At 52.4% G+C, this 20904-nt stretch overlaps 2 protein-coding genes across 17 annotated transcripts in view; one reads left to right on the forward strand and one right to left on the reverse strand.

Annotated features, from left to right (window-relative positions):
- PISD (phosphatidylserine decarboxylase) overlaps positions 1 to 2718 on the forward strand; it is a 51936-nt gene extending 49218 nt beyond the window's left edge. For all 5 annotated transcript variants that reach the window (XM_084799280.1, XM_084799281.1, XM_084799283.1 and 2 more), the window contains 4 exons: positions 50 to 188; positions 421 to 564; positions 828 to 988; positions 1490 to 2718. In XM_084799280.1, coding sequence (XP_084655406.1) covers positions 50 to 188; positions 421 to 564; positions 828 to 988; positions 1490 to 1714 — 669 coding nt within the window. In that variant the 3' untranslated portion in view covers positions 1715 to 2718. The remainder of the gene's footprint in view (positions 1 to 49; positions 189 to 420; positions 565 to 827; positions 989 to 1489) is intronic.
- SFI1 (SFI1 centrin binding protein) overlaps positions 2655 to 20904 on the reverse strand; it is a 62736-nt gene continuing 44486 nt past the window's right edge. For 10 of the 12 annotated variants that reach the window (XM_084799251.1, XM_084799252.1, XM_084799253.1 and 7 more), the window contains 18 exons: positions 17443 to 17573; positions 16572 to 16653; positions 16169 to 16347; positions 15557 to 15632; positions 15005 to 15100; positions 14586 to 14662; positions 13562 to 13664; positions 11206 to 11302; positions 8551 to 8711; positions 8101 to 8175; positions 7090 to 7164; positions 6799 to 6975; positions 6469 to 6728; positions 5672 to 5776; positions 5337 to 5523; positions 3846 to 3984; positions 3660 to 3738; positions 2655 to 3089 (listed from right to left, as the gene is read on the reverse strand). In XM_084799251.1, the coding sequence (XP_084655377.1) occupies positions 2795 to 3089; positions 3660 to 3738; positions 3846 to 3984; positions 5337 to 5523; positions 5672 to 5776; positions 6469 to 6728; positions 6799 to 6975; positions 7090 to 7164; positions 8101 to 8175; positions 8551 to 8711; positions 11206 to 11302; positions 13562 to 13664; positions 14586 to 14662; positions 15005 to 15100; positions 15557 to 15632; positions 16169 to 16347; positions 16572 to 16653; positions 17443 to 17573 (2394 nt within the window). In that variant the 3' untranslated portion in view covers positions 2655 to 2794. The remainder of the gene's footprint in view (positions 3090 to 3659; positions 3739 to 3845; positions 3985 to 5336; positions 5524 to 5671; positions 5777 to 6468; positions 6729 to 6798; positions 6976 to 7089; positions 7165 to 8100; positions 8176 to 8550; positions 8712 to 11205; positions 11303 to 13561; positions 13665 to 14585; positions 14663 to 15004; positions 15101 to 15556; positions 15633 to 16168; positions 16348 to 16571; positions 16654 to 17442; positions 17574 to 20904) is intronic. The other 2 variants (XM_084799245.1, XR_014782610.1) reach the window with 2 other exon arrangements.

Below are 20904 nucleotides of genomic sequence, written 5' to 3' on the forward strand. Positions count from 1 at the left end.
TGATGGGCAGGAACACCCCTCCTTACCATCAAACTTCTGCCTCCTCCAGATCAGCCCATCAGATGGCAAGATCCTCACCTTCGGGCAGGTGAAGAACTGTGAGGTGGAGCAGGTAAAGGGCGTAACCTACTCCTTGGAGTCGTTCCTGGGCCCTCAAGCCTGGACAGAGGACCTGCCCTTCCCTCCAGGTGGGTCACTGCTTAGTTAGGGTAGACATCAGAGGCTAACAAAGGGCGGAGGGGGCAGAGGGAATACAAAGGCTGGGGAGGCTTTGGGGCAGCAGGCTGGCAAGGAGCCAGGAATCCTCACTGGCGCCTCCAGCTAGGCTGCATGTAGGCCATGTACCAGCTGCTCACTGTGCGATGAAAGTCACCTGGAGCTTGTCAAAGAACCAGGCCCTCTCTGTACCCCACCCCACAGCCTCCCGTGACTCCTTCAGGAACCAGCTGGTCACCCGGGAAGGGAACGAGCTCTACCACTGCGTCATCTACCTGGCCCCTGGAGACTATCACTGCTTCCACTCCCCCACTGACTGGACTGTCTCGCATCGGCGACACTTCCCAGGTATGCCTAGGGCAGGTTGAGAGTGGGAGATGCCTCTGTGGGCATTAGAAGCCCTTGGGCTTTTGACTTGAGAGGACTGTGCTCCCTCCCAGCTGGTGTTGTCAAAGCCAGGAGATGACCACGTGAGGCTGGCTGGCTATAGGCAAGGGTGCTTGGAGTCCTGCTTAGAATCTGGAACACTGAGTCCCCGTGCCTCTCTGGCCGTTCAGATGTGAACACACCAGGCTTTGAGCACAAAGTGGCACGTTCTCCTGTCTCCTTAGGTTCCTTGATGTCCGTGAACCCTGGCATGGCCCGCTGGATCAAAGAGCTCTTCTGTCACAATGAACGTGTGGTCCTAACTGGGGACTGGAAATATGGGTTCTTCTCGTTGACAGCAGTGGGAGCCACCAACGTGGGCTCCATCCGTATATACTTTGACGGAGTGAGTAGAGCCCACAGCCCAAACTTCTTGGACCCAGCCAGATCTCTGGGCTTATAAATTGTTGTGGTGGGGGAGGGGTGTTCCAGCTCTGGCCAGGCTGGCTCAGTGGAGCAGCTGCTCTGTAGGTCCCCAGCCAGCTCAGCCTGTCGCCATCCACCTGCCTGAAGATGGCTGGGAGGTAAAGGACCAACTCTACTCCCAGCACACGGCTTCTGCCAGGAGCATGTCAGAGGCAAAGATGGAACACGAAGGAGGGGATGAGAAATTGTGGCACCCACTCTGCCTTTTTAGGGGCTGTTGCTGTGCTAGCCTTGCACTATTTATGCTTGGAGGAGACCTGGCCTGGCCCCCGCCCCTGGGCCAGGGCACAGCAGATGTTCGGAGTGTTGATTAGTGATAGGCCCTTTGCCCTGAGATGCTGTGTCTGCCACCTCTGAGCTGGGCGGGGCAGAGTTGAGATCAGGCAACAAGACTAATTAACCTTTTCCTTCTTGCCCCTAGGACCTGCACACAAACAGCCCCAGGTACAGCAAGGGTTCCTACAATGACTTGAGCTTTGTAACACATGCCAACAAGGAGGGCGTTCCCATGCGCAAGGGCGAGCACCTGGGCGAGTTCAACCTGGGTTCGACCATTGTCCTCATCTTTGAAGCACCCAAGGACTTCAACTTCAGGCTGAAGGCAGGGCAGAAGATTCACTTTGGGGAAGCACTGGGCTCTCTCTAGTCCTCTAAGTTGTGGTTGCCAAGGATCTTTCCACACAGGAACATGAGGGTCTTCAGAGGAGCCCCGCCTGTCCGGGTGAGGGGCGCTGTGGGGCTGACCTTATAGGACCTGAATGATTTGTTCCTGCCTGTCCAGAGGTGCAGAGGAGAGGTTCTGGATCTGTCAGGGCCCAGCCCCTTTACAGAGTGTGGGTGGGTGTGATCTGACCTCAAAATTACTTCCAAAAGGTTTTTTAAGATTCTGTGTAAGCTGGAGACCTTCCATCTCCTGGCTGTGTGTTGTGAGAACGGTTATGTCCTCCACACCCCTAACTGTGCCTCCTGCCTGTCTCAGGGCCATCTGTTCGCCTCTTCTGCTCACACTGGTCTCTCTGCCTGCTTTCACTGAACACAGGGTGAGGTGCCTCCTTGGCACAGAATGGATCCACTGTCTTCCTAGAGCAAGCCATGGCCTTCATAACTGCTTTCTGTTCCCAAATTCACCTGTCTGCTTGCTGGAGAAGTAAAATCGTTTATATGTTGCTGAATGTATTGTCCTAGACTCTGCCCGTGTCTCCTGACGACACTAACGGTGTAGACCTCTGTAGTCCTCAGGGGCTGACCTTCCCAAGCTGGCTGAGTCCTTTTGTTGGCAGGCAATACCTGACTTGCCTGGTAGAGTCCAGAGTCAAGGGGCAGGTGGAGGCCCAGCCCGGCAGGAAGTAGGGGACATGCTGCTATTGGTCCAGGGGCTGTGTTGGAGGTGGACAGCATGGTGATCGGTGCCTAGAAAACCAGTTCCAAGTGGCTGTGAGGTATGCAGGCCATGGGAAACCCAGTGGTAGGGACAAGGCCAGATTTCATGTTGATCTTGGGAACGCCATGAATTTCTCTGCAGGAGAAGTCATTGAACTTTGTCAACTGTATCAGTAGTACAGTATTTTGTATGAAGAGTAGGAGACTTCTGAACAGTAATTCATTTAATTGTAAGACATTTTGAAATTAAAAACATTGAAAACTGTTGTAGCAGTTTTGTATTCTTTTGTTGAAAGTAATCTATGGCCCCTTATGAAAGATAGCCCCTGTCCCCACAGGCGAGCCACTAGCACAGAGCCTGTCTCAGGGCCCGAACACGAGCAATGCATGTCACAGTGGGCTGCCGCTGGGCCTGGAGCTCCTCAGCCAGCTGCTGGATCTGTAGTTCCACCTGGGGACAGGGGAGGGACAAGTCAAGCTCAAAGAAGTGCAGCGCAGGGGCTGACCCAGGGGCTGACCCGGGCCTTACCTCCTCCAGTTCTCTTTTCACCTGCTGTTCTAGATCCAGGTCCGCAGACCTGGGCTCCTCCTGGCTTAGCTCCAGCCATCTCCGCAGGCTGTTGGCTTGTCGCTGGTATGACCTGGGAATGGGGACACTGCTGCCTACCCGGCTGGGTTCTTGGTATAGCCTCAAGGTGCCCTTTCCGGCTAAAGAGGCATAATAGCGCTAACACTGAAGAGCTACAGCAGCTCTAAGCTGCAGATGGGTGAGGAGAGCAGTGCTCTCCTGTCCTTCCCAGCAAACAGCAGCTCAGGTGGGCCTGTGTGAAAACTACTCTTTCTGTCCCTATTTAGGGACCAGTCTTTCACACAGGTCTCTGAAAGATGCTGTATGTCAACTGAGCACTGGGGTGTAACTAGGACCCAGGCCCTTGCTGCCTGTACCTTGTCAGCATTACAGTTATGGTTGCTGGGTGGGTAACAACCCAAGCAAGTCCTGCTGGGCTTTATCTACCCTCCAAAAGGAAAGCAGCGCCTCCAACCCTAGGTGGGGCCAACTTGCCCTCCCTAGGGGGGACAAAGGTGCCACAGGACACTCACACCAACCCTCTGAAGTGAGTCATAACACAGTAGGGTCCCAGCCCTCGATAGAGGGAGCCACCTGCCCCAGCTCCCCCACTGACAGGTCCCAGTGCACCTGGCGGCCTCACCGAAGGTTCTGCTTGGTGCTCTGGTAGTGCTGTAACTGCCGCTGAATCTCCTCTAGCTCAGCCTCAAGCTCTGTGTGGCCTGCAGCAATGGGAAGGTAAGCTCCACCTTGCCTGCCATCCCCTGTAAAACCATGGAGGCTGGCGGAGCTCTGGTGGGAGGTGGCCCCAGTGCTTTGACCTACTTACCTGTAGTCTCGGGGCCATATCCAGGCCTAGTTCTGGCGCTTGTGGAATCTCCAGTGAGGAAGAGATGGGAATTGGGGCCCCTGGCTGGAGATGGGCACACCCAAGGTTGAGGTCCAGGGATGCTGGGCTTAGCTGACACCTGTAGAGGAAGAAAGGATGGATGCTGAGCAAGGAAGCTCTGGGACTCTGGAAAGTTGAGTTCTGTCCCCAAGTCACTGCCCACTTCGCCTTGCAGTGGCAGAGGGTGACTGGCCAGCACACAAAGCCTTGCCCTGTTTTGGATGATGACATACTGAGAGAGTCCCATAATCTCCACTGTTGAGTGCTACCCCCATGTAAGATGTGAGAGAGCAGCAGTGTCTGCCCTTCCCCAGCCGTTCACCTCCCTCTGCTCAGCTAGCTAGCTTAGCTCAGCCTCAGGGAAGAGTGATCCAGGGCACATCACTCCCACCACTCCTGCACCTCCAAGTCGTCTCTCCTGGGACAGTGGACATGCAGCTATTTTCAAATATTTGTTTGCTTACTTATTTACTAAGACAGTATTGCTGTGTGGCCTAGGCTGATTTTGAGCTCTCTGTTATCCTGCTTCTACCTCCTAAGTGCTGGCATTAGGTGTGTCACTTCTGTTACCAACTGTGCATCACCAGAAACTGCCTCCTGCCTGCCGCCTCCACCTGTCCCGAGGCAGCACCGACTTTTAGGCGATGACTCAGTTCTGCCATGTTTTCAGGAGCACCCTCGTACTCTTACAGTGCCTGGCTACCTCTGCCCAGGACCCTCTGTCCTAGGACCAAGTACCTCAGCAAACACTGGACCACACCCGTTTCCTTCTTTTAGTAAAATAATTCTTCCTTAAGAAACACTGAATTCTGGGCTAGAGAGATAGCTTAGAGGTTAAGAGCACTGGCTGTTTTTCCAAACGTCCTGAGTTCAATTCCCAGCAACCACATGGTGGCTCACAACTACCTACATGAGATTTGTGTAGGTGTTGAGAATAAGTGTATAAGTAATAAAAAAAAATTTAAAAAGGTAACCCTGGATTCCTTTATTGTCCCTCTCCACACCTATCACAGCAAGTCCCACCTCACTGTCCCCACAGACTGTCACCCCCATAGTGAGAAGCTACAGACAGCACTAGTGTGTCTGCTTGATGACAGCATGGCTTGTGGCTGCCCCACCACTTGGTGGCAAGTCCAAGCCAGATGTGGTGCCCTGTAACAGCCCCTCCATTTCTGCCTCTTCCCGCTCCAAGCTTCTACAGCCCACCTGTACCCCCAAGACCAGTGGCCTTGCCGGGAGCCTGCCTGCAAGGTGGTTCTGGTGGTCCCGCCAAACATTTCTCAAGGGCAGGCCGGCCACTGCTGTGTTTTAGGCCTGGTGTGCAGGGCACCCCAGCTGGTCAAGTGACCAAGGAATTCTAGAAAGAAGAGTAACAAGGGTTGGAGGCAGAGCGCCAAAGGAGAGTGAGTGGCAGGCCCGGGGAGGACTCACCCCTGTAGTGCCTCCCACCCCACGGGGCAGGAAGGAGGAAGGAGGCAACAGCTCCAGGCCTGGACTTGCTCTAGGAGGCAGTTTCGGACCAGGAACATTCAACGGGACCACTGGTAGGAAGGGCCTCGTCAGGGAAAGGCCTCCTGCCGGAGCCATGCTTTGACCCTTTTCCAGGGGTTTCTCCAACCTGAGCAGAAGGCAGGCAGAGGCAGATAACACCATGGAACCTTTCTCTGGATTAAAGGTGCCATATATCCAACAAAATATAGGAAAATATAAGTAGGACCTGGACAGAGAATTCGGTGCTTCTGGGGACTCACACCCATGTCACTTACTGCTGTTCCCCAACAGTGCACCACCCTGGGGACCTCGGGCTCCTCGAGTGCTCCAGCAGGAAGGATGGGCGTCGTGGCTGCTTCCGTGATAATCGGGCCTCCTTGCTGGAGAGAAAGAGTCTGTGCCTTGGACTGACAGTCTTCAGGGGGCCTGAGATCTACTAAGGTTCAATCCTTGCCGTTTTGCAGGGAGACTGAAGGGCAGCATAAGCTTGGGGTCCCCTCCTAGTCAGCCTGATGGCTAGAGTACAGCCTGTTTCTTTTGACTTGCACAGCAGGGTGACAATATGGTGTCCTTTCCTATCAGAAGGGAGCAGCCTCTGAGCTACTCAGAGTCCTGCCAAGGTTAGGGACGAAGAGAACAGCAGGGAACAGCATGGAAGGATGGAGACTGGCCTGAAACACTCTACCCACCATGAGTTCTGAGACTCAGTGCTGGTGACTCTGGGAATGACAACTGCCTCATGAAGGGTGGGGCGCACAGGGCTGAGGAAAACCATCCAAGGGGGTAGATCAGGTACCCACCAAAAGTGGAGCTTCTGACAGGGAGGGAGGGAGCCTGCAAGCCTAAGGCAAGGCATGAGGGCATGACTGCTGGGCATCACTGAACATGGAGAAGCAGATGTCACACTGCCTCCCAATACCCTGAGAAGGATGGGCTGACAGGCTTCTGAGCAGCACTGATGTGACAAGGCTGTGGTGCCCTCATCTTGCCCTTCCCAGGGCTGTTTGTCCCTCATGTATGCTCCCAGCTTCTGCTCCAGGCCTAGAAGCAGAGGGAAGCACGGGCCACTCACAGCTCTCGGCAGCAGGGCTCCCCAGCAGCTACTGCCAGGCGGCTCAGGGCTCCCTGGGATGGAGGCGCTCTCAGCTTCCTGGTCTCCAGGGTGGCATCCCCAGCCTCGGCAGCCACCCCGGAGAGAAATGAATCCTTAAACGTCACTCTCCTGCTGAATGTGATGGGTGCTGGTGGCTGAGACGTCCTGCCTGGGCCCAGTGCCTTCTTTTTCCAGAGCTCAGCGCAGCGGCGGACTGTACAGTGGAGGCTGTGGGCTGCCTGCAACATGGCTTCTCCTCAGCCCTTGCCTGCACTGCCCTGCCAGCTCCCCACCGGCAGCCCTGCTTACCTGGACCTGCTGCTGGGCCTGCAGCTGCTGCCGAGAGGCCCTCAGACCAGCTGCAAAGCGCAGGAGCCGCGTGGCACCCTCCTGTAGGAGCTGCTGCTGGTAGGCGTGCATGGCTCGTTCCAGCCGGGCCTTCTTCCTCCTCTTCTCAAGCACAAAGCCCAGCCACGCAGTCCACACCTTGCCGAAGAGAAGGCAAGAGGTGGAGCTCAGTCTTCCGTGTTGCTCCCAAGCCGCCGGCCCACAGAGCAGCCCATGAAGGCAGGAGTAGCTAGGGAGTTGTAGAGCCATTACCTTGGCCTGCAGTGAGAAGGCCCAGAACCACAGGGCCCGGGCTGTGCCATGCTGCTCTTGCTTCCTGGATGCCAGCTGTGGGACAGAAAGACTGGCTTACTCAGAGGAATGCACAGGTAACATGGCGACGGCTGTTCCCAGCGCACCAGCCTCTAGCTAAAGCATCTACCCTCCTTCTACTGGGAAGGGCTCAGGCCCTGGCATCATCCTGGCGGTGAGGTATTGACAGTAGACAAGCCGGGCGTGGTGGCGCACGCCTTTAATCCCAGCACTTGGGAGGCAGAGGCAGGCGGATCGCTGTGAGTTCGAGGCCAGCCTGGTCTACAAAGTGAGTCCAGTATAGCCAAGGCTATACAGAGAAACCCTGTCTCGAAAAACCTAAAAAAAAAAAAAAGACAATAGACAAAAAGATGCATGCCAAGAGCAATTGGGGCGAGCGGAAGGAGCCAGCAGCATTCCCAGAGCAACGCTGTGGGAGTTGGGAGCAGAGCTGGGAGGCTCTCCAGCCCCGAGCAGGAGTGGCCCATGAACTTGGTTCTGCTGAGCAGACTGGGTGTGGCCTTCTGGGTTTTTTGTTTGTTTTGGTTTTGGTTTTTCAAGACAGGGTTTCTCTGTGTGTATCCCTGGCTCACTATGCAGACCAGGCTGGCCTCAAACTCACTGGGACTCACCTGCCTCTGCCTCCCAAGTGATGGGATTAAAGGCGTGCACCACCATGTCCGGCTCGCCTTCTGGTTTTTTATCAGGACCCCAGCCCAGACTTTAAGGTCATCTCACATTAATTTCTGGGCATTATTCCAGTGTGTTTAAGATGACCCTGTAGAAGAAATCTGAATAGAAGAGACTGGCCTTCGACAAATGACGTGTGAAGGAAGCTGGTGGTGTGGGGCAGAGGACAAGGATGGAGCACTGCGACAAAGACAGCATGAAAGACCAAAGTAGCCGTGGGGCTGAGGTGGCTCAAAGCAGAAGTCTGAGGCAGCGGGAAAGAAGAGCTACACTGGTTCTTACCTGTTTCCTCCACTGGCAGAAGCAGGCCCGACCGAGTCTCTGTGCCAGGAGTTGGGCACCTTGTCTCTGCAGAAGCTGGGGAGACAGCAAATGCACAGGGTCACACCCCACACATTACACCCTAACTCGGGGTCCAGCCCCAGCCAGTGGGGCTCCTGCACGGTGAGGCTCCACCAGTTGTTGCAGATGCCAAGGGCTCCTGCACAGGTGAGGGGATCTGAATGGCTCCATAGTTTCCTGGGATCTGAAAAGCTAGGGGTTAGGGGAAACCAGATTTCTCTTTGGAGCTGCCTTCTCCCGGGGTGCCTGGAACAGCTCCTGCAGCCTTGCTCCCACAGAGTCCCCAAGCATCAGCACCCACACTAGCTGCCTAGAGGTCTGTCTGGAGAACCCCGCCCCAAGACCCCTGACTCCTGCAGAGCTTGGACAGCAGCTAGCACACTGCCTCACCTTTTTCCTGACACAGCCCAGATGGTATGTCTTCCACCGGGCCATCCCTTCCATCAGCAGCTGCCGGCGGTGATGCTGCGCCGCCTGCTCCAGCTGGACTCGCTGCCAGGCTTCCCTCTGGCTGCAGAGCCGCCAGCGCTGAAACCAGCTCCGGAGACAGCCTGAAACAGACGGAAACCAGCTGACACTGTACAGGGTTTTCACTCCTAAGTGACTTGGTAGCAGGGAATGGTTAGACAGTGGGGAGGCTATGTGAGGTGACATCAGCCTGTGTGAGGCAGCCCAGGACTCAAGGCCACTGTGTAAAGGCCAGGTCTGGTCATCTTGGTGCTCGGGGAATTGGAACCAGACCTCCTTTCTGCTGCTGCACCCCAAGAGCTGTGCCCATACATGTCCACGGTCACTGCAGGTGTGCCAGGCCCACAGAGCCACGCCAAGGGCTGCTGGGCCTGTGGGAAGAGACCCTCAGTCCCAAAAGGGAGCTTTCTGCTGGAGCCCAGGCTTGCAGACAGCACAGCCTCATTGTATGAGGCAGGAAATAAAGCTCAGAGAGCGTAGCCGAGAGCCTGGGGTGCAGGCCCAGAGGAACCAGGAGAGTGAGACAGTGATCTTGTAGCTATCGGCTCTCTGGGTCCCCCTGTGCAGAGCCTGTCATGGGGCCTGGGATGTCTGATTCAGGAGGTGCTTCTGGCCCATGCTCAGGCAGAGGAGGCTGCAGTCTTGAGCCTGATCTTGGGTGGCCTCCACCAGCCATGTTGCCACATCTCGGGTGCAGCTTTAAGTGTACCTGTCTCTCTACCACTATTCCATGCCTAAGTAACAGCAGGAAAGCGCGACAGCCCCACTCTAGAGATGACAAAACATACTGAAGGACAGGGGACCCCTGAGGTCATAATCCAGGTGATGTGATTTGGGGCCTGTTATTTATTTACTGCCTTAAAGAGTAAAGGGTCTCACCCCTCATTAAGGACACATCTTGCCACTGACGGGCATCATTACAGCTACAACAGATGAAAATGCAGAGTTATGGAGCCCAGGCCCAACGGAACATCTACAAAGCACTCCCACAACTAAGGCTCAGGAGCATTTTGGAAGAGGGAGAAAAGATTCTAAGAACCAGAGGACCAGGGAGTTACCGTGTGACTGTGTCCCCTAGTGATATCAGTATGACTGCCCAAATGTGAGCTGAACAAGGATGACACCAATGGGCATGTCAAAGCAGATGGGGAAAGCCCACGTGGCCTCCACCCTGTACAGGGAACTACTTAGGAAATGCTTAGGGTGGGAGAAATAGTCTTTCCCAGGAAAGAACACACCAATTGGATTTCCAGCCCCGAAAACACACGCACGAGTGACGAGTGACGCTATGCAGAATGAGCAGAATGCACATAACGACAGTAAAAAAAAAGAGGTCCAGGACTTGAAAGAGAACAAAAAGGGGTTTGGAGGGAAAGGGAAGGAATAAATTATATAATTTTAAAAAGAAGAGCGTGGAGGGAAAGAGTCAGGGTTCCTCCTGTGTTGTGTGGGCTGGGCCTCCTGGCTCCACACTCCTCCTTCCTGCCTTCCGAGTGCTGGGACTACACATCTGTACTGTTAAAGGTCTATTCCCGTGTCTTGTGTACTTTCCCCTGAGCAATAACAAGGTGTCGTAGCGATCTTGAGGTCTAATATCAGGCAAGACAATGAGCCTTGTGCCTTTAAATCCTGGCACTTGGGAGGCAGAGGCAGGCAGACACTGTATTGTGTGTTCCAGGACAGCCAGGTCTACAGAGAAACGCCATCTCAAAAACAAACAAAATGAAACAAGACACCAAACCACAAATGCCGCTGCATCCATCTATGGATGGTATTTTGCGCTCAGCCTTCTAAATCCCTTGTTCCAAGGACCTGCTCTGTGCTATTACCCCTTAAGAAAGCCCTTCAGATAGAGCCCTGTTGATGCTTCATCATGGCAAAGTCAGCATTTCAGGCTGTCATGCACTATGGATGAGCAGCTCTCCAGGAGCTTTCTGGGCTTCTGGCACCAGACAGGGACTACTGAGGCACCCCACCTTATAGACCGTGTAACCACCTCATCATCCCCACCTCCCACCCCAGGAAGACCTAGCTATTGTGCGCTGACTCTATTGGGACCAAGCTTCAAGGACAAGTTGTGGGTCCTCAGCATTTCAGGTATGATTTATATAATATTATTTTAAAGCTCACTTAATAAATTTATATGCTGGGTGTAGTGGCACATGCCTTTAATCCCAACACTCAGGGAGGCAGAGGCAGGCAGATCTCTGTGAGTTCAAGGCCAGCCTGGTCTACAAAGTGAGTCCAGGATAGTCAAGGCTACACAGAGAAACCCTGTCTTGAAACAACAACAACAACAAAATATATAAAACATATCATATATATGTACATATACATACACACATATATCACCAAGGAGGGTGACAACCAGAAGACAGGACAGCCCAGGAAGGACTCTACCCCAGAGCCTCCACTTTCAACAGTGAAATAAATCAGGTCTTGTTTGAAGCCTCCTAGTCATGGGAGTGTCCAAGGAAGTAGCAGGCACAGACAGAGCCTGTGGGGCACGGGGAATCTTGGGAAGTCCTGTGTTCATAACTCCTCCCGGCTCTGTTTGTTCCCACAGGCCTCTCTTACCCCTGTCCAGCGCTTTCCGGGCCTCCCTGAGGGCAGCTGCCTCCTTTTGTCGGTAATAGATCTGCACTGACGTAACTTCCCGCCACTGGATCAGGACCTATGGACAGGGAGAGAAAAGAGAGGGGATCACCTCATATTCTGACATCAAGGACACTGTGAGCAGCGGTGGGTCCTCGTGAGCTACAACTGAGGAGTCCACAGGTGGCTCTGACATATCCAGGAAGCAGCCTGCCTTCTGCACAGCCCTGGGTTGGGGCTTAGGGCCCCTCACAGGAAGTCTGACAAGTCAGACACTGAGACTGTCTCATCAGGAGGATTTAACCTTCATACTGGGCCATAAGGATTATATTAACCCTGTTATTTGTTAAACATTATATTCATTTGTTTTTTTTTTCTTTTGTTGTCGTTTTGTTTTTTGAAACAGGGTTTCACTGTGTAGTCTTGGCTGTCCTGGATTCACTTTGTAGACTAGGCTGGCCTCGAACTCACAGAGATCCGCCTGCCTCTGCCTCCTGAGTGCTGGGATTAAAGGCCTGCGCCACCACCATCTAACATATTACTTCTTTCTTACACAGGAAACCCAGTAACAAAAGCCACTGTGGGGTAGAGTGTTGGTACATACCTTTAACCCCAGAACTTGGGAAGCAAAGACAAGCGGACAAAAACAGACAAACCCTCACTGTAGGTTTGAGGCCAGCCTGGTCTACATAGTGAGTTCTAGGTTAGCCTGGGCTACATAGTAAGACCCTATGTCAAAACACAAAACCTTTTGTTGTGTACATGTATGTATATGCACACGTACATGGGTGTGGTGGGCCCACAAACCCAGTGTCTTTCTCTGTCATTCCTCATCTCACTCCCCTAAGACAAGGTCTCTCTGAAACCCCAGCTCCCTGTTTTGGCTGGACAGTGATTCCCAGGACCCTCCCATCTTACTCCAATCCAGGACTGGTGTTACAGACATACAGTTATACCTAACTTTTATGTGGGATCTGGAGATTTGAACTCAGGTCCTCGTGCTTGAACAGCATGTACTTTTAATCACTGAGTCATCTCCCCAGCACCACTGAACACATGTAAAGAGGGCTGGGTGGTGGGGGTGCACGCTTTTAATCCTAGCACTCGGAGGCAGAGGCAGATGGATATGAGTTCGAGGCCAGCCTGGTCTCCAAAGCAAGTCCAGGACAGCTAAGGCTACACAGAGAAACTCTGTCTCAAAACAAAAACAACAAAAAACAAAACAAACAAACAAACAAACAAAAAATACATGTAAAGAAGGCAGGGAGCCAGATGGAGCACGGTACTAGCTTCACAGTCATGAGCTCCATTCCCCCAAGTAGTCTCTCTCTCTCTTTGGAACATTAAAACCCAACCAGATCTGGTCACCTCCTCCCATGGCAGAGGCCAGCCTTCACCAAATGTAGCTGCTCTCTCCTCAGGGAACAACACGGTTACCAGCAGGTAGGCCTATGCACGCAGAGCTCTCAGCCATCTGCTTTCTTCCAGAACAGCCTTGAGCCAGGGACAGCCTTTGCAACTGTTTGTTTGAACCACTTCCTTGGTTTTATTTTTTAGGTTTTTGTTTGGTTTTGGTTTTGGTTTTCTGAGACAGAGTTTCTCTGTGTAGCCTTGGCTGTCCTGGACTCACTTTGTAGAGCAGGCTGGCCTCGAACTCACAGCGATCTGACAGCCTCTGCTTCCCGAGTGCTGGGATTAAAGGCGTGCGCCACCATGCCTGGCCCTCCACTTCCTTGTATTATGTCCCAATACCACGCTCATCCCTAGAGCAAGGGACCTGCAGGGTATTTCCAGTATCCATCCAGACAAGGAAATGAAGTGGTTGAGTGTCATTTCAAACTATAAATGGCCAGGAACTTCTTGGGTTGCTCCATGCTTTCTTCTTTTAGTTTTTCAAGACATGGTTTCCGTGTGTAGCCTTGGCTGAACTGGAATCACTCTGTAGACTAGGCTGGCCTCAAACTTACAGAGATCCGCCTGCCTCTGTCTCCCGGGTACTGGGGTTAAACGTGTGCGCATTCATCGACTGGCTACTCCATGCTTTCCTGCAAGCCTCCAGAGCCTGCAGGTGGATTGCAGTGTCTCCCATGCGTTACCTGAGGTTAGTGTTGCACATAGGTGGAAAACACTGGTCCTGGGAAGAACTATTTGCTTCTTGTATGACACATTTTCATTTTAATTTACAGTGATTCCTAATTCATTAACAAACAAAATACCTACAAATATGCATGTGTGGAAGACAGTTACCTAACCACTCTGGGTGTTCTTATTAGGTGCCAATACCATGTGCTGGCTGGCATGTGTCCCTAAGCTCCCCGGTGACCACTTTGTACCTCACCTTGGAGCACAGAGTCCTGTTGTAGTGGACTCTTGCTTGAGAGGTTTTTTTGGCCCCATCCAAACGAGCGATGGTGTTTTCTCTCCAGCGATGTAACACCCACCTGCAAAGACATGGGCCAGGTGAGGACAGTCACCCCGTTTGGAAGGGCTGGGAGGCTTTTGTGAATCACTCTCGCTCTTCTCAACTCCTGAGTAAGGACTCTGTGCCTCAGCACACCTGTTGCGGGGCCCTCAAGCTCTTGTCTCTGCCCAACAGCAGATGCTGAGTATCTGCTCTGTGCCAGGTACTAGGTGGGACCAGGTGGCCAGCGGTACACCAGGCCATCACTGCGTCCTCAGAGGTTGTGTGATAATCACATGATAACAACTGAGGTGATTCATGGTGAGATAAGAGGCGCATGAACCCCAGCACCTACTTGCTTTCTCACTCTGGTCAGTCTGAGGGACTGGAGTCAGAGGAATGACACTGTTTAAAGTCCACAAGGTCTGTGCCTACACACAACCAGAACAGCGTGTGCAGAACAAAAGCCAAAGGAAGGAAGCAGCGGGGGTGAGAGGGAGAGACCCAGGGCAGGGGTGGGGGTGGGGGTGGGGGGTCCAAGTGGGAAAGAGTTGGTCCAGAACTAAGGAGAGTGCGGGTGGGCATGAGATGAGGGCCCTCAGCGGTGAGAGCTACAACTGGTCCCAGAGGGCTGGGAGCTGACAGAGAGAGACTGCAGACTGCAGACAGGACTGGGGATGAAATAATGCCGGAGCCCAAGATGTTAAGTGTGAACCAGGGAGGAAAGGACAAGTGGGGTCTGTGTGGCCCCTGGTGAGAGCGTCTTCCGGGTTACCCTGCACAGAGCAGGACATCGGGCATGTGGATGTGGCAGAAGATGCAGGGTTTGCCTTGGGAGAGCCAAAACCACACACTTGCGCAGGACTAGGCACTGAGGCCCGCACCTGCATGGCTTGAGGCAGGAGTGCCCCCACCCCCACCTCTGACCCCCAAGTCTCTCTCCTCAGCCTGAGACACTCACCATAGCAGTTGCCTGTTGTGCTGTCTTTCCCTGGCCGCCACTTCCTGTAGGACACTCCTCACCCTGTCCTGGTAAGCCTGGAGGAGATGAGGAGGACTGGGGCGACACTCCTTGTACAAGAAGGCCTCGAAGGTGCACTTAGCACAGTGGCTGCCATACCCAGAGCTATCAGAGTGGAGAGATGCCAAAGGCCCCCATTCGGAGGCCAGCCCCCACCCCCAAAGTAACGGCCCACAAGGCCCAAGTCCTGATTCAGAAGCCAGCTTTCCAGGAAGGCCGGCACCCTGAGACACACTTTCTGGGGGTACCTGATATTCTGAGCCTTGTCAGGTCACTCTGGGAAGGAACATAAACAAAGGCCTCCAGACACCTGCCCTGCCCCAAAGTGGGGAGACCTGGAAGACAGAGCTGCCTCCTACCTGCCACTTCTGCAGAGCCCTGTGAAGCAGAGCGTGCTGGCTGTGCTGGGCCGCGCGCCTCAGTTTGTGCTGCTCCTCGGTCCGCAGGGCCAGGCACTGTATACAGAAAAAAGTGGGTACGAGAGCCCAGGGCTAGGTGGGCTCGCTGCAGCACGCTCTCTAATCTACACTCTGTGAGCTCACATACGGGGAATACACTAATTGAGCCTCAATGTCTTCTATAAATATATACCTCCTAGAGGGGTCGGTGTGTATCAAATGAGCAAGGGCCTGACAGGAATTGCTGGGCTGGTGTTGGCTTCAACGTTACACCCTTAGCAGAGTTCCTGACCAGGAACTTCACAATTCAGTTAGCTCAGATAAAAACAGACTGACACATAAAGGACAGGAAACCCTGAGCCAATCCCTCACAGAAGCCAGCATGGCCTCACTGCTCCCTTGACGAGACGCGGGATTGGTGGAGGGGCCCATCTGCCTGCTCTGAGTCATGTGGACAAACAGTTCCACCTGTCCAGAGGCCACACCCGGGCTGTGCTCACGCTAACGCCTTACCTCCCTCCACGTGCTCCAGGCCCAACGCAGCAGCCGTGCTGAGTGGAATCCTGCAGCCCGTGCCCTGCCCATCCTCCTGTGGGGGAACAGAAGCGCAGCAGGGTCTAGACCACAAGTACCTCAGGACTCCCCTGTACAGCCCCTGGTCCTCATCCTCACTGAGCTCTGGGAATAAGGATCCTCTGAAGAGCTGTCTGATGACCCTCTCCCAGCAAAGCACACAGAAATCCAGAAACTTCAGGCAACCTCATGAGGACTCAGGATATGGCAAACATTTCTGCACTAGACACATGGGCTGCATTCACTCTCCCTCACTGTAGCCTTGTGGGCCATGGCCATACCCTGCCCACTGGCAAGTGTCTAACCACCTGGTAATGGCTCATTAGTCTATGTCTGGCCACTGACCACAGTCACTGGACATAGGTCCCAGGCAGGAAATAGGGTGTATCCTAGTTTCTGAGCATGGGAGTCCAGTGATGGATCTCAAGGTGCTGCCCCTGAATCAAGCTGAATTTCTGGGACACAGAACCAGCTCAAGCTGACAGGACACTTGAAGCTGCAGCAACGCTAGCCCTGGGAGGGAGGGAGCTCTGGAGTAGAAACACGACTCACTCGGTCCTGAAGCCTTGGGTGCTTTCCCTCCAGATCCAGAAAGCCTTCCTGAGCAGCCCGCTGTGGTGGTGGGCACAGGCCATGGCCTGCCACTCCCGCTCCTGGTGACAAGCTGCTGCCTGCTGGTGCCACCTGACCCAAAACCTACACAAAAGCTGCCGCTCTGCGTGCAGTACAGCCTGAGGCAGGAAGGGAAAAACAAACAGTGCAGAATAAGAACAGACCAGCAGCTGCCAGTGAACCGAGCTGACATCACACACTAACGTCCAGACCAACCAGGCTCAGGAGCCCAGGCAGGAGCGTGGCAGGGTGGGCAGGGGTGTGCGACGTCCTGAGGAGCAGCCCAGGGCAGGTGCTTAACCGGACCCTCCCTCCAGGAACGCATTCAGGGAGAGCTACGCACCATTCTCTCAGCCAAGCGGTTCTCTCGATGCTGGCACACCTTCTGCCTCCAGAGAGCAAATACTTGCTTCTCTAGTGTCTCCCTAAACACACGCAGATGAGAAAAACTCATCAGAAGTCAAACATTTACAAAGACACTCTTGTTTGTCTGTTTGAGTGTCTCTGTGTAGCCCTTGGCTGTCCTAGAACTCACAATGTCGACCAGGCTAGCCTCGAACTCACAGAGCTCCGCCTGCCTGTAACTCCTAAGTCCTGGGATTAGAGATGTGCGCCACCACCTATAACTCCTTGGCTTTTTTAACTCTATGGGTGACTATGGTTCTAAGACAGTGAGTGGTTCTCAATTTTCTAAATGCTAAGACCCTTTAATATGGTTCCTCATGTTGTGGTGACCACAACCTGAAAATTATTTTGTTGCTATTTCATAAATGTAATTTTGCTACTGTTAGGAATCATAATGTAAAATATCTGGTCTTACACAACCTCTGACCCACAAGTTGAGAAATGTTGTTCTAAGACTTCAAACGACCATGTCTTCTAGGACAGGAGCTCAGCATGTTAGGGGAACCACACAATGTGAGGCTCCAGCCAAGCTCTCATTGCAACACTGAGGAAACTCAAATAGTGCTCATGGAACAGGCGCAGAGGCATAAAGCACAGCTGTTCTGAAAGCACCTGCAGTAAGGACGGCCCAAAGTGATCAGGGAAAGGTACTGGCTGATCTTTCCTGCTCCATGAGGAAAGGCCCTCATTACCCAGAGGACCAGGGGCTGGGGGCTGGGAAGCCAGTAAAGCAAAGCCAAGGCATTCTAACGTCTGCAGAGTTATGTCAGAGCTGCCCATCCCAGACACACAGGAACTGCACAGCATACCTGTGAAAACACACTGCTCTTATGTGGAGAGCTCGTCTCTGCTGGTGCCGTTGCCAGACTCTGTACCATGTGCGGAAGGCAGCAGGCAGTGTTCTCTGCTCAAAATGACCATCTGCTCTGGCCTGCAGTAACTAAAACAAAATAACAAATGCTCTTTGTGACTGTCTGGAGTCAAACTCTATTGAGAGAAGACTGCTTCTCATACAAGCAGGAACGGAATGAAGATGATGTTTGGTCTTTACCAATTTGCTAGGTTAAAAATGTACCATGAGCGCCAGGTGTGGTGGCGCACGACTTTAATCCCAGCACTCGGGAGGCAGAGGCAGGTGGATCACTGTGAGTTTGAGGCCAGCCTGGTCTACAAAGTGAGTCCAGGACAGCCAAGGCTACACAGAGAAACCCTATCTCAAAAAACAAAAACAAACAAACAAACAAAATGTACCATGAGTCAGGCATGGTGGCACACTCCTTTAATCCCAGCTCTCAAGACACAGAAGCAGGTGGATTTCTGTGAGTTCCAGGCTACCCTGATCTACATAGTGAGTTCAAGGACAGACAGGGCTTCACAGAGAACCTGTCTCAAAAAAACAAAATAAATAGAATACACAGATAGACCATCTCAATAAAGAAACAAACGGAAAAAAAGCAATGTGAAACATGAAAGTATTTGTATCCTTAATTGCATATATCTTTCTTTCTTCTTCTTTTTTTTTGGGGGGGGGGTGTTTCTCTGTGTAGCCTTGGCTGTCCTGGACTCCCTTTGTAGATCAGGCTGGCCCAGAACTCACAGAGATCCGCCTGCCTCTGCCTCCTGAGTGCTGAGATTGAAGGTGTGTGCCACCACACCCAGCTTATCTTTCTAGGTAAGTATCTAAACTAGTAAGTATTCATATGTGTATTGTGTTTATTTAAATGAAGCTGGGTTTGGTGACATACATCTTTAATCCCAGCACGCCAGGGCAGAGGCAGGTGGATATCTGTTGAGTTTAAAGGCCAGCCTAACCCTGTCTCGAAAAGCAAAAAAACAAACAAATAAAATCTGTATGTTACTTTTTCTTGTTTGTTTTTTGAGACAGTGTCTCCCTATGTAGTCCTGGCTGTCCTAGAATTCTCTATGTAGACCAGGCTGTCCTCAAACTCATGTAGACCCTCCTGCTTCTGCCTCCTTAGTGCTAAGATTAAAGGTGTGAACCCTCATCCCACGACTGTTTTAGGGTTTTTGTTGTTGTTGTTTTGAAACATGGTTTTGCTCAGTACTCCAGACTGGCCGAGACTTACTTCATGTAGCTAAGGGTAGCATGAAACTTGCAATCCTCCTCCTTAGTCTCTGCAGTGCTGGGATTATGAGCAGGCACCATTCGTGCCATAATATTTTGTTTGTTTTTGCTTTTGTTTTTCAAGATAGGGTTTCTCTGTGTAGCCCTGGTTGTCCAGGTACTCTCTCTGTAGACCCGGCTGGCCTTGAACTCAGAGATATGCCTGCCTCTGCCTCCTGAGTATTAGGATTAAAGGCTTGCCCTACCACTGCCCATCTGCAAGCTCTCTTTTTCTTTTCTTTTCTTTTTTTTTAATTTTTCGAGACAGGGTCTCTCTGTGTAGCCTTGGCTGTCCTGGACTCGCTTTTTAGACCAGGCTGGCCTCGAACTCACATTGATCCACCTGCCTCCGCCTCCCAAGTGCTGGGATTAAAGGTGTGCGCCACCACGCCCGGCTAGCTCTCTTTTTCAAACTCCATTTTTGTTTCTGTTTTTTATGGGACAAGGTCTTCTGTAGTCTTGGCGTCCTGGAATCCGTGCACCTGAGGGTAACCTTGAACTTCATATTTGTCTGTCTCTACTTCCTGACTGTAGGACGGTGAGTAGGAGCCAGCACACCTGGCTCTTTTTTTAGGTTGTCTCACAGGTTGGTGTGAACCTCACTATTCAGACTGGCCTTGAGCTTGCAGCAATCCTTCTACCTCTGCTTCCTGGGTGCTGGTGTTACAGCTCTGTGCCTCCACACCCAGCTTCCAGATAACCCACCAGAGACATTCTGATGTAGTCAAAGACAGCTCATCCATGCAAATGAACCAGCACTCACTGCTGAGCACGGTGCTGGGCTAAGACAGACCCTCAAGAAGCTACAAGCCAGCCAGGTGTGACTGTGCACTCCTTTAAATGCAACACTTGGGAAATGTTCTTCACGATATTCAAATCACCAAAAAATAGAAACCGCAAAAGTTATTGCAGAAGCTGAGTGGTGGTGGCACACTCCTTTAATTTCAGCACTTAGGAGGCAGAGGCAGGAAGACCACTGCGTTCCTGACCAGCCTGGTATATAGAGCAAGCTGCAAGACCTCCAGGGGTACACAGAAGAAACCCTGTCTCAAAAGCCAACAAACAAATGAAGCAGCAGCTACAGGTCACCTGAAAAGTAAAGTCAGTGTGCAACTATACAGTGATGTTCTGATTAGTCACACATGGAGAGGGACAGGCAAGGGTGGAGGGAGCTCCTGAGGGACAGCAAGGGGCAGAAGCACACAGAACACACTCGGGATGACCAGCAGCTGGGTGGCAGAGGGCAGCTATGAAGGAAGGGCTGAGAGACAGAGAAGACCTAGGAAGAGTCTGCACCTAGCTCCAAATTCCCCTTCTATCCCACAGCTGTGAGGAGGCAGCCTAAATGCGTCAGGCGGACCGTGGAGCAGATGACAGTCAAGGGGGAGGGGAGGTGCAAAAACAACCAAGCTAAGTTTACTTTGTGTCTTTCTCTCATTCACTGCCAGGAACATGGCAAACATGGGCGCCTTCCATGCAGACATCATCAATGAGCTGACATCCCTATTAAATCTCAATCTGCTATCAGTGTCTTCTATTCAGGGGCTGAGAGACGACTCAGCTGTTAAAGAACAACTCCTGCTCTTCCAGAGGACATAGGCTTGGTTCCGAGCACTCACGTCAAGCAACTCAAAACCAGCTTGTCACTCCAGCTCTAAGTGAGCTCTGGGGGCACCTGCACACACACACCGCTCACACGCACACACAAAGGAATTGCTTTAAAATCCTTCATTTAGGGCTGGAGAGATGGCTCAGTGGTTAAGAGCACCGCCTGCTCTTCCAGAGGTCCTGAGTTCAATTCCCAGCAACCACATGGTGGCTCACAACCATCTATAATGTGATCTGACACCCTCTTCTGCAGATAAAGTACTCATATGCAATAAATAAATCTTTAAAAAAAAAAAGACCCATAAATAAATAAATAAATAAATAAATAAATAAATAAATAAAAGCCTTCATTTAGCATTGCAGACACCTGTGCCCAGCTGTCAACAGTGACCTGCAAGCCACACTGCCCTGCCACCCTGCTGTGAGGCTGGGGTGCAGGAATTCTGCCTATTTTATATCACAGCTGTACGCTCAACACAGGCACAGGGTCTAAGGCAAAGCCGGTGTGTAGCAAGTGTCTCTTCCATGGGGTCCAAGC

Source organism: Acomys minous (assembly GCF_964271855.1).
Source record: "Acomys minous genome assembly, chromosome: 10".
Lineage (NCBI taxonomy): Eukaryota > Metazoa > Chordata > Mammalia > Rodentia > Muridae > Acomys > Acomys minous.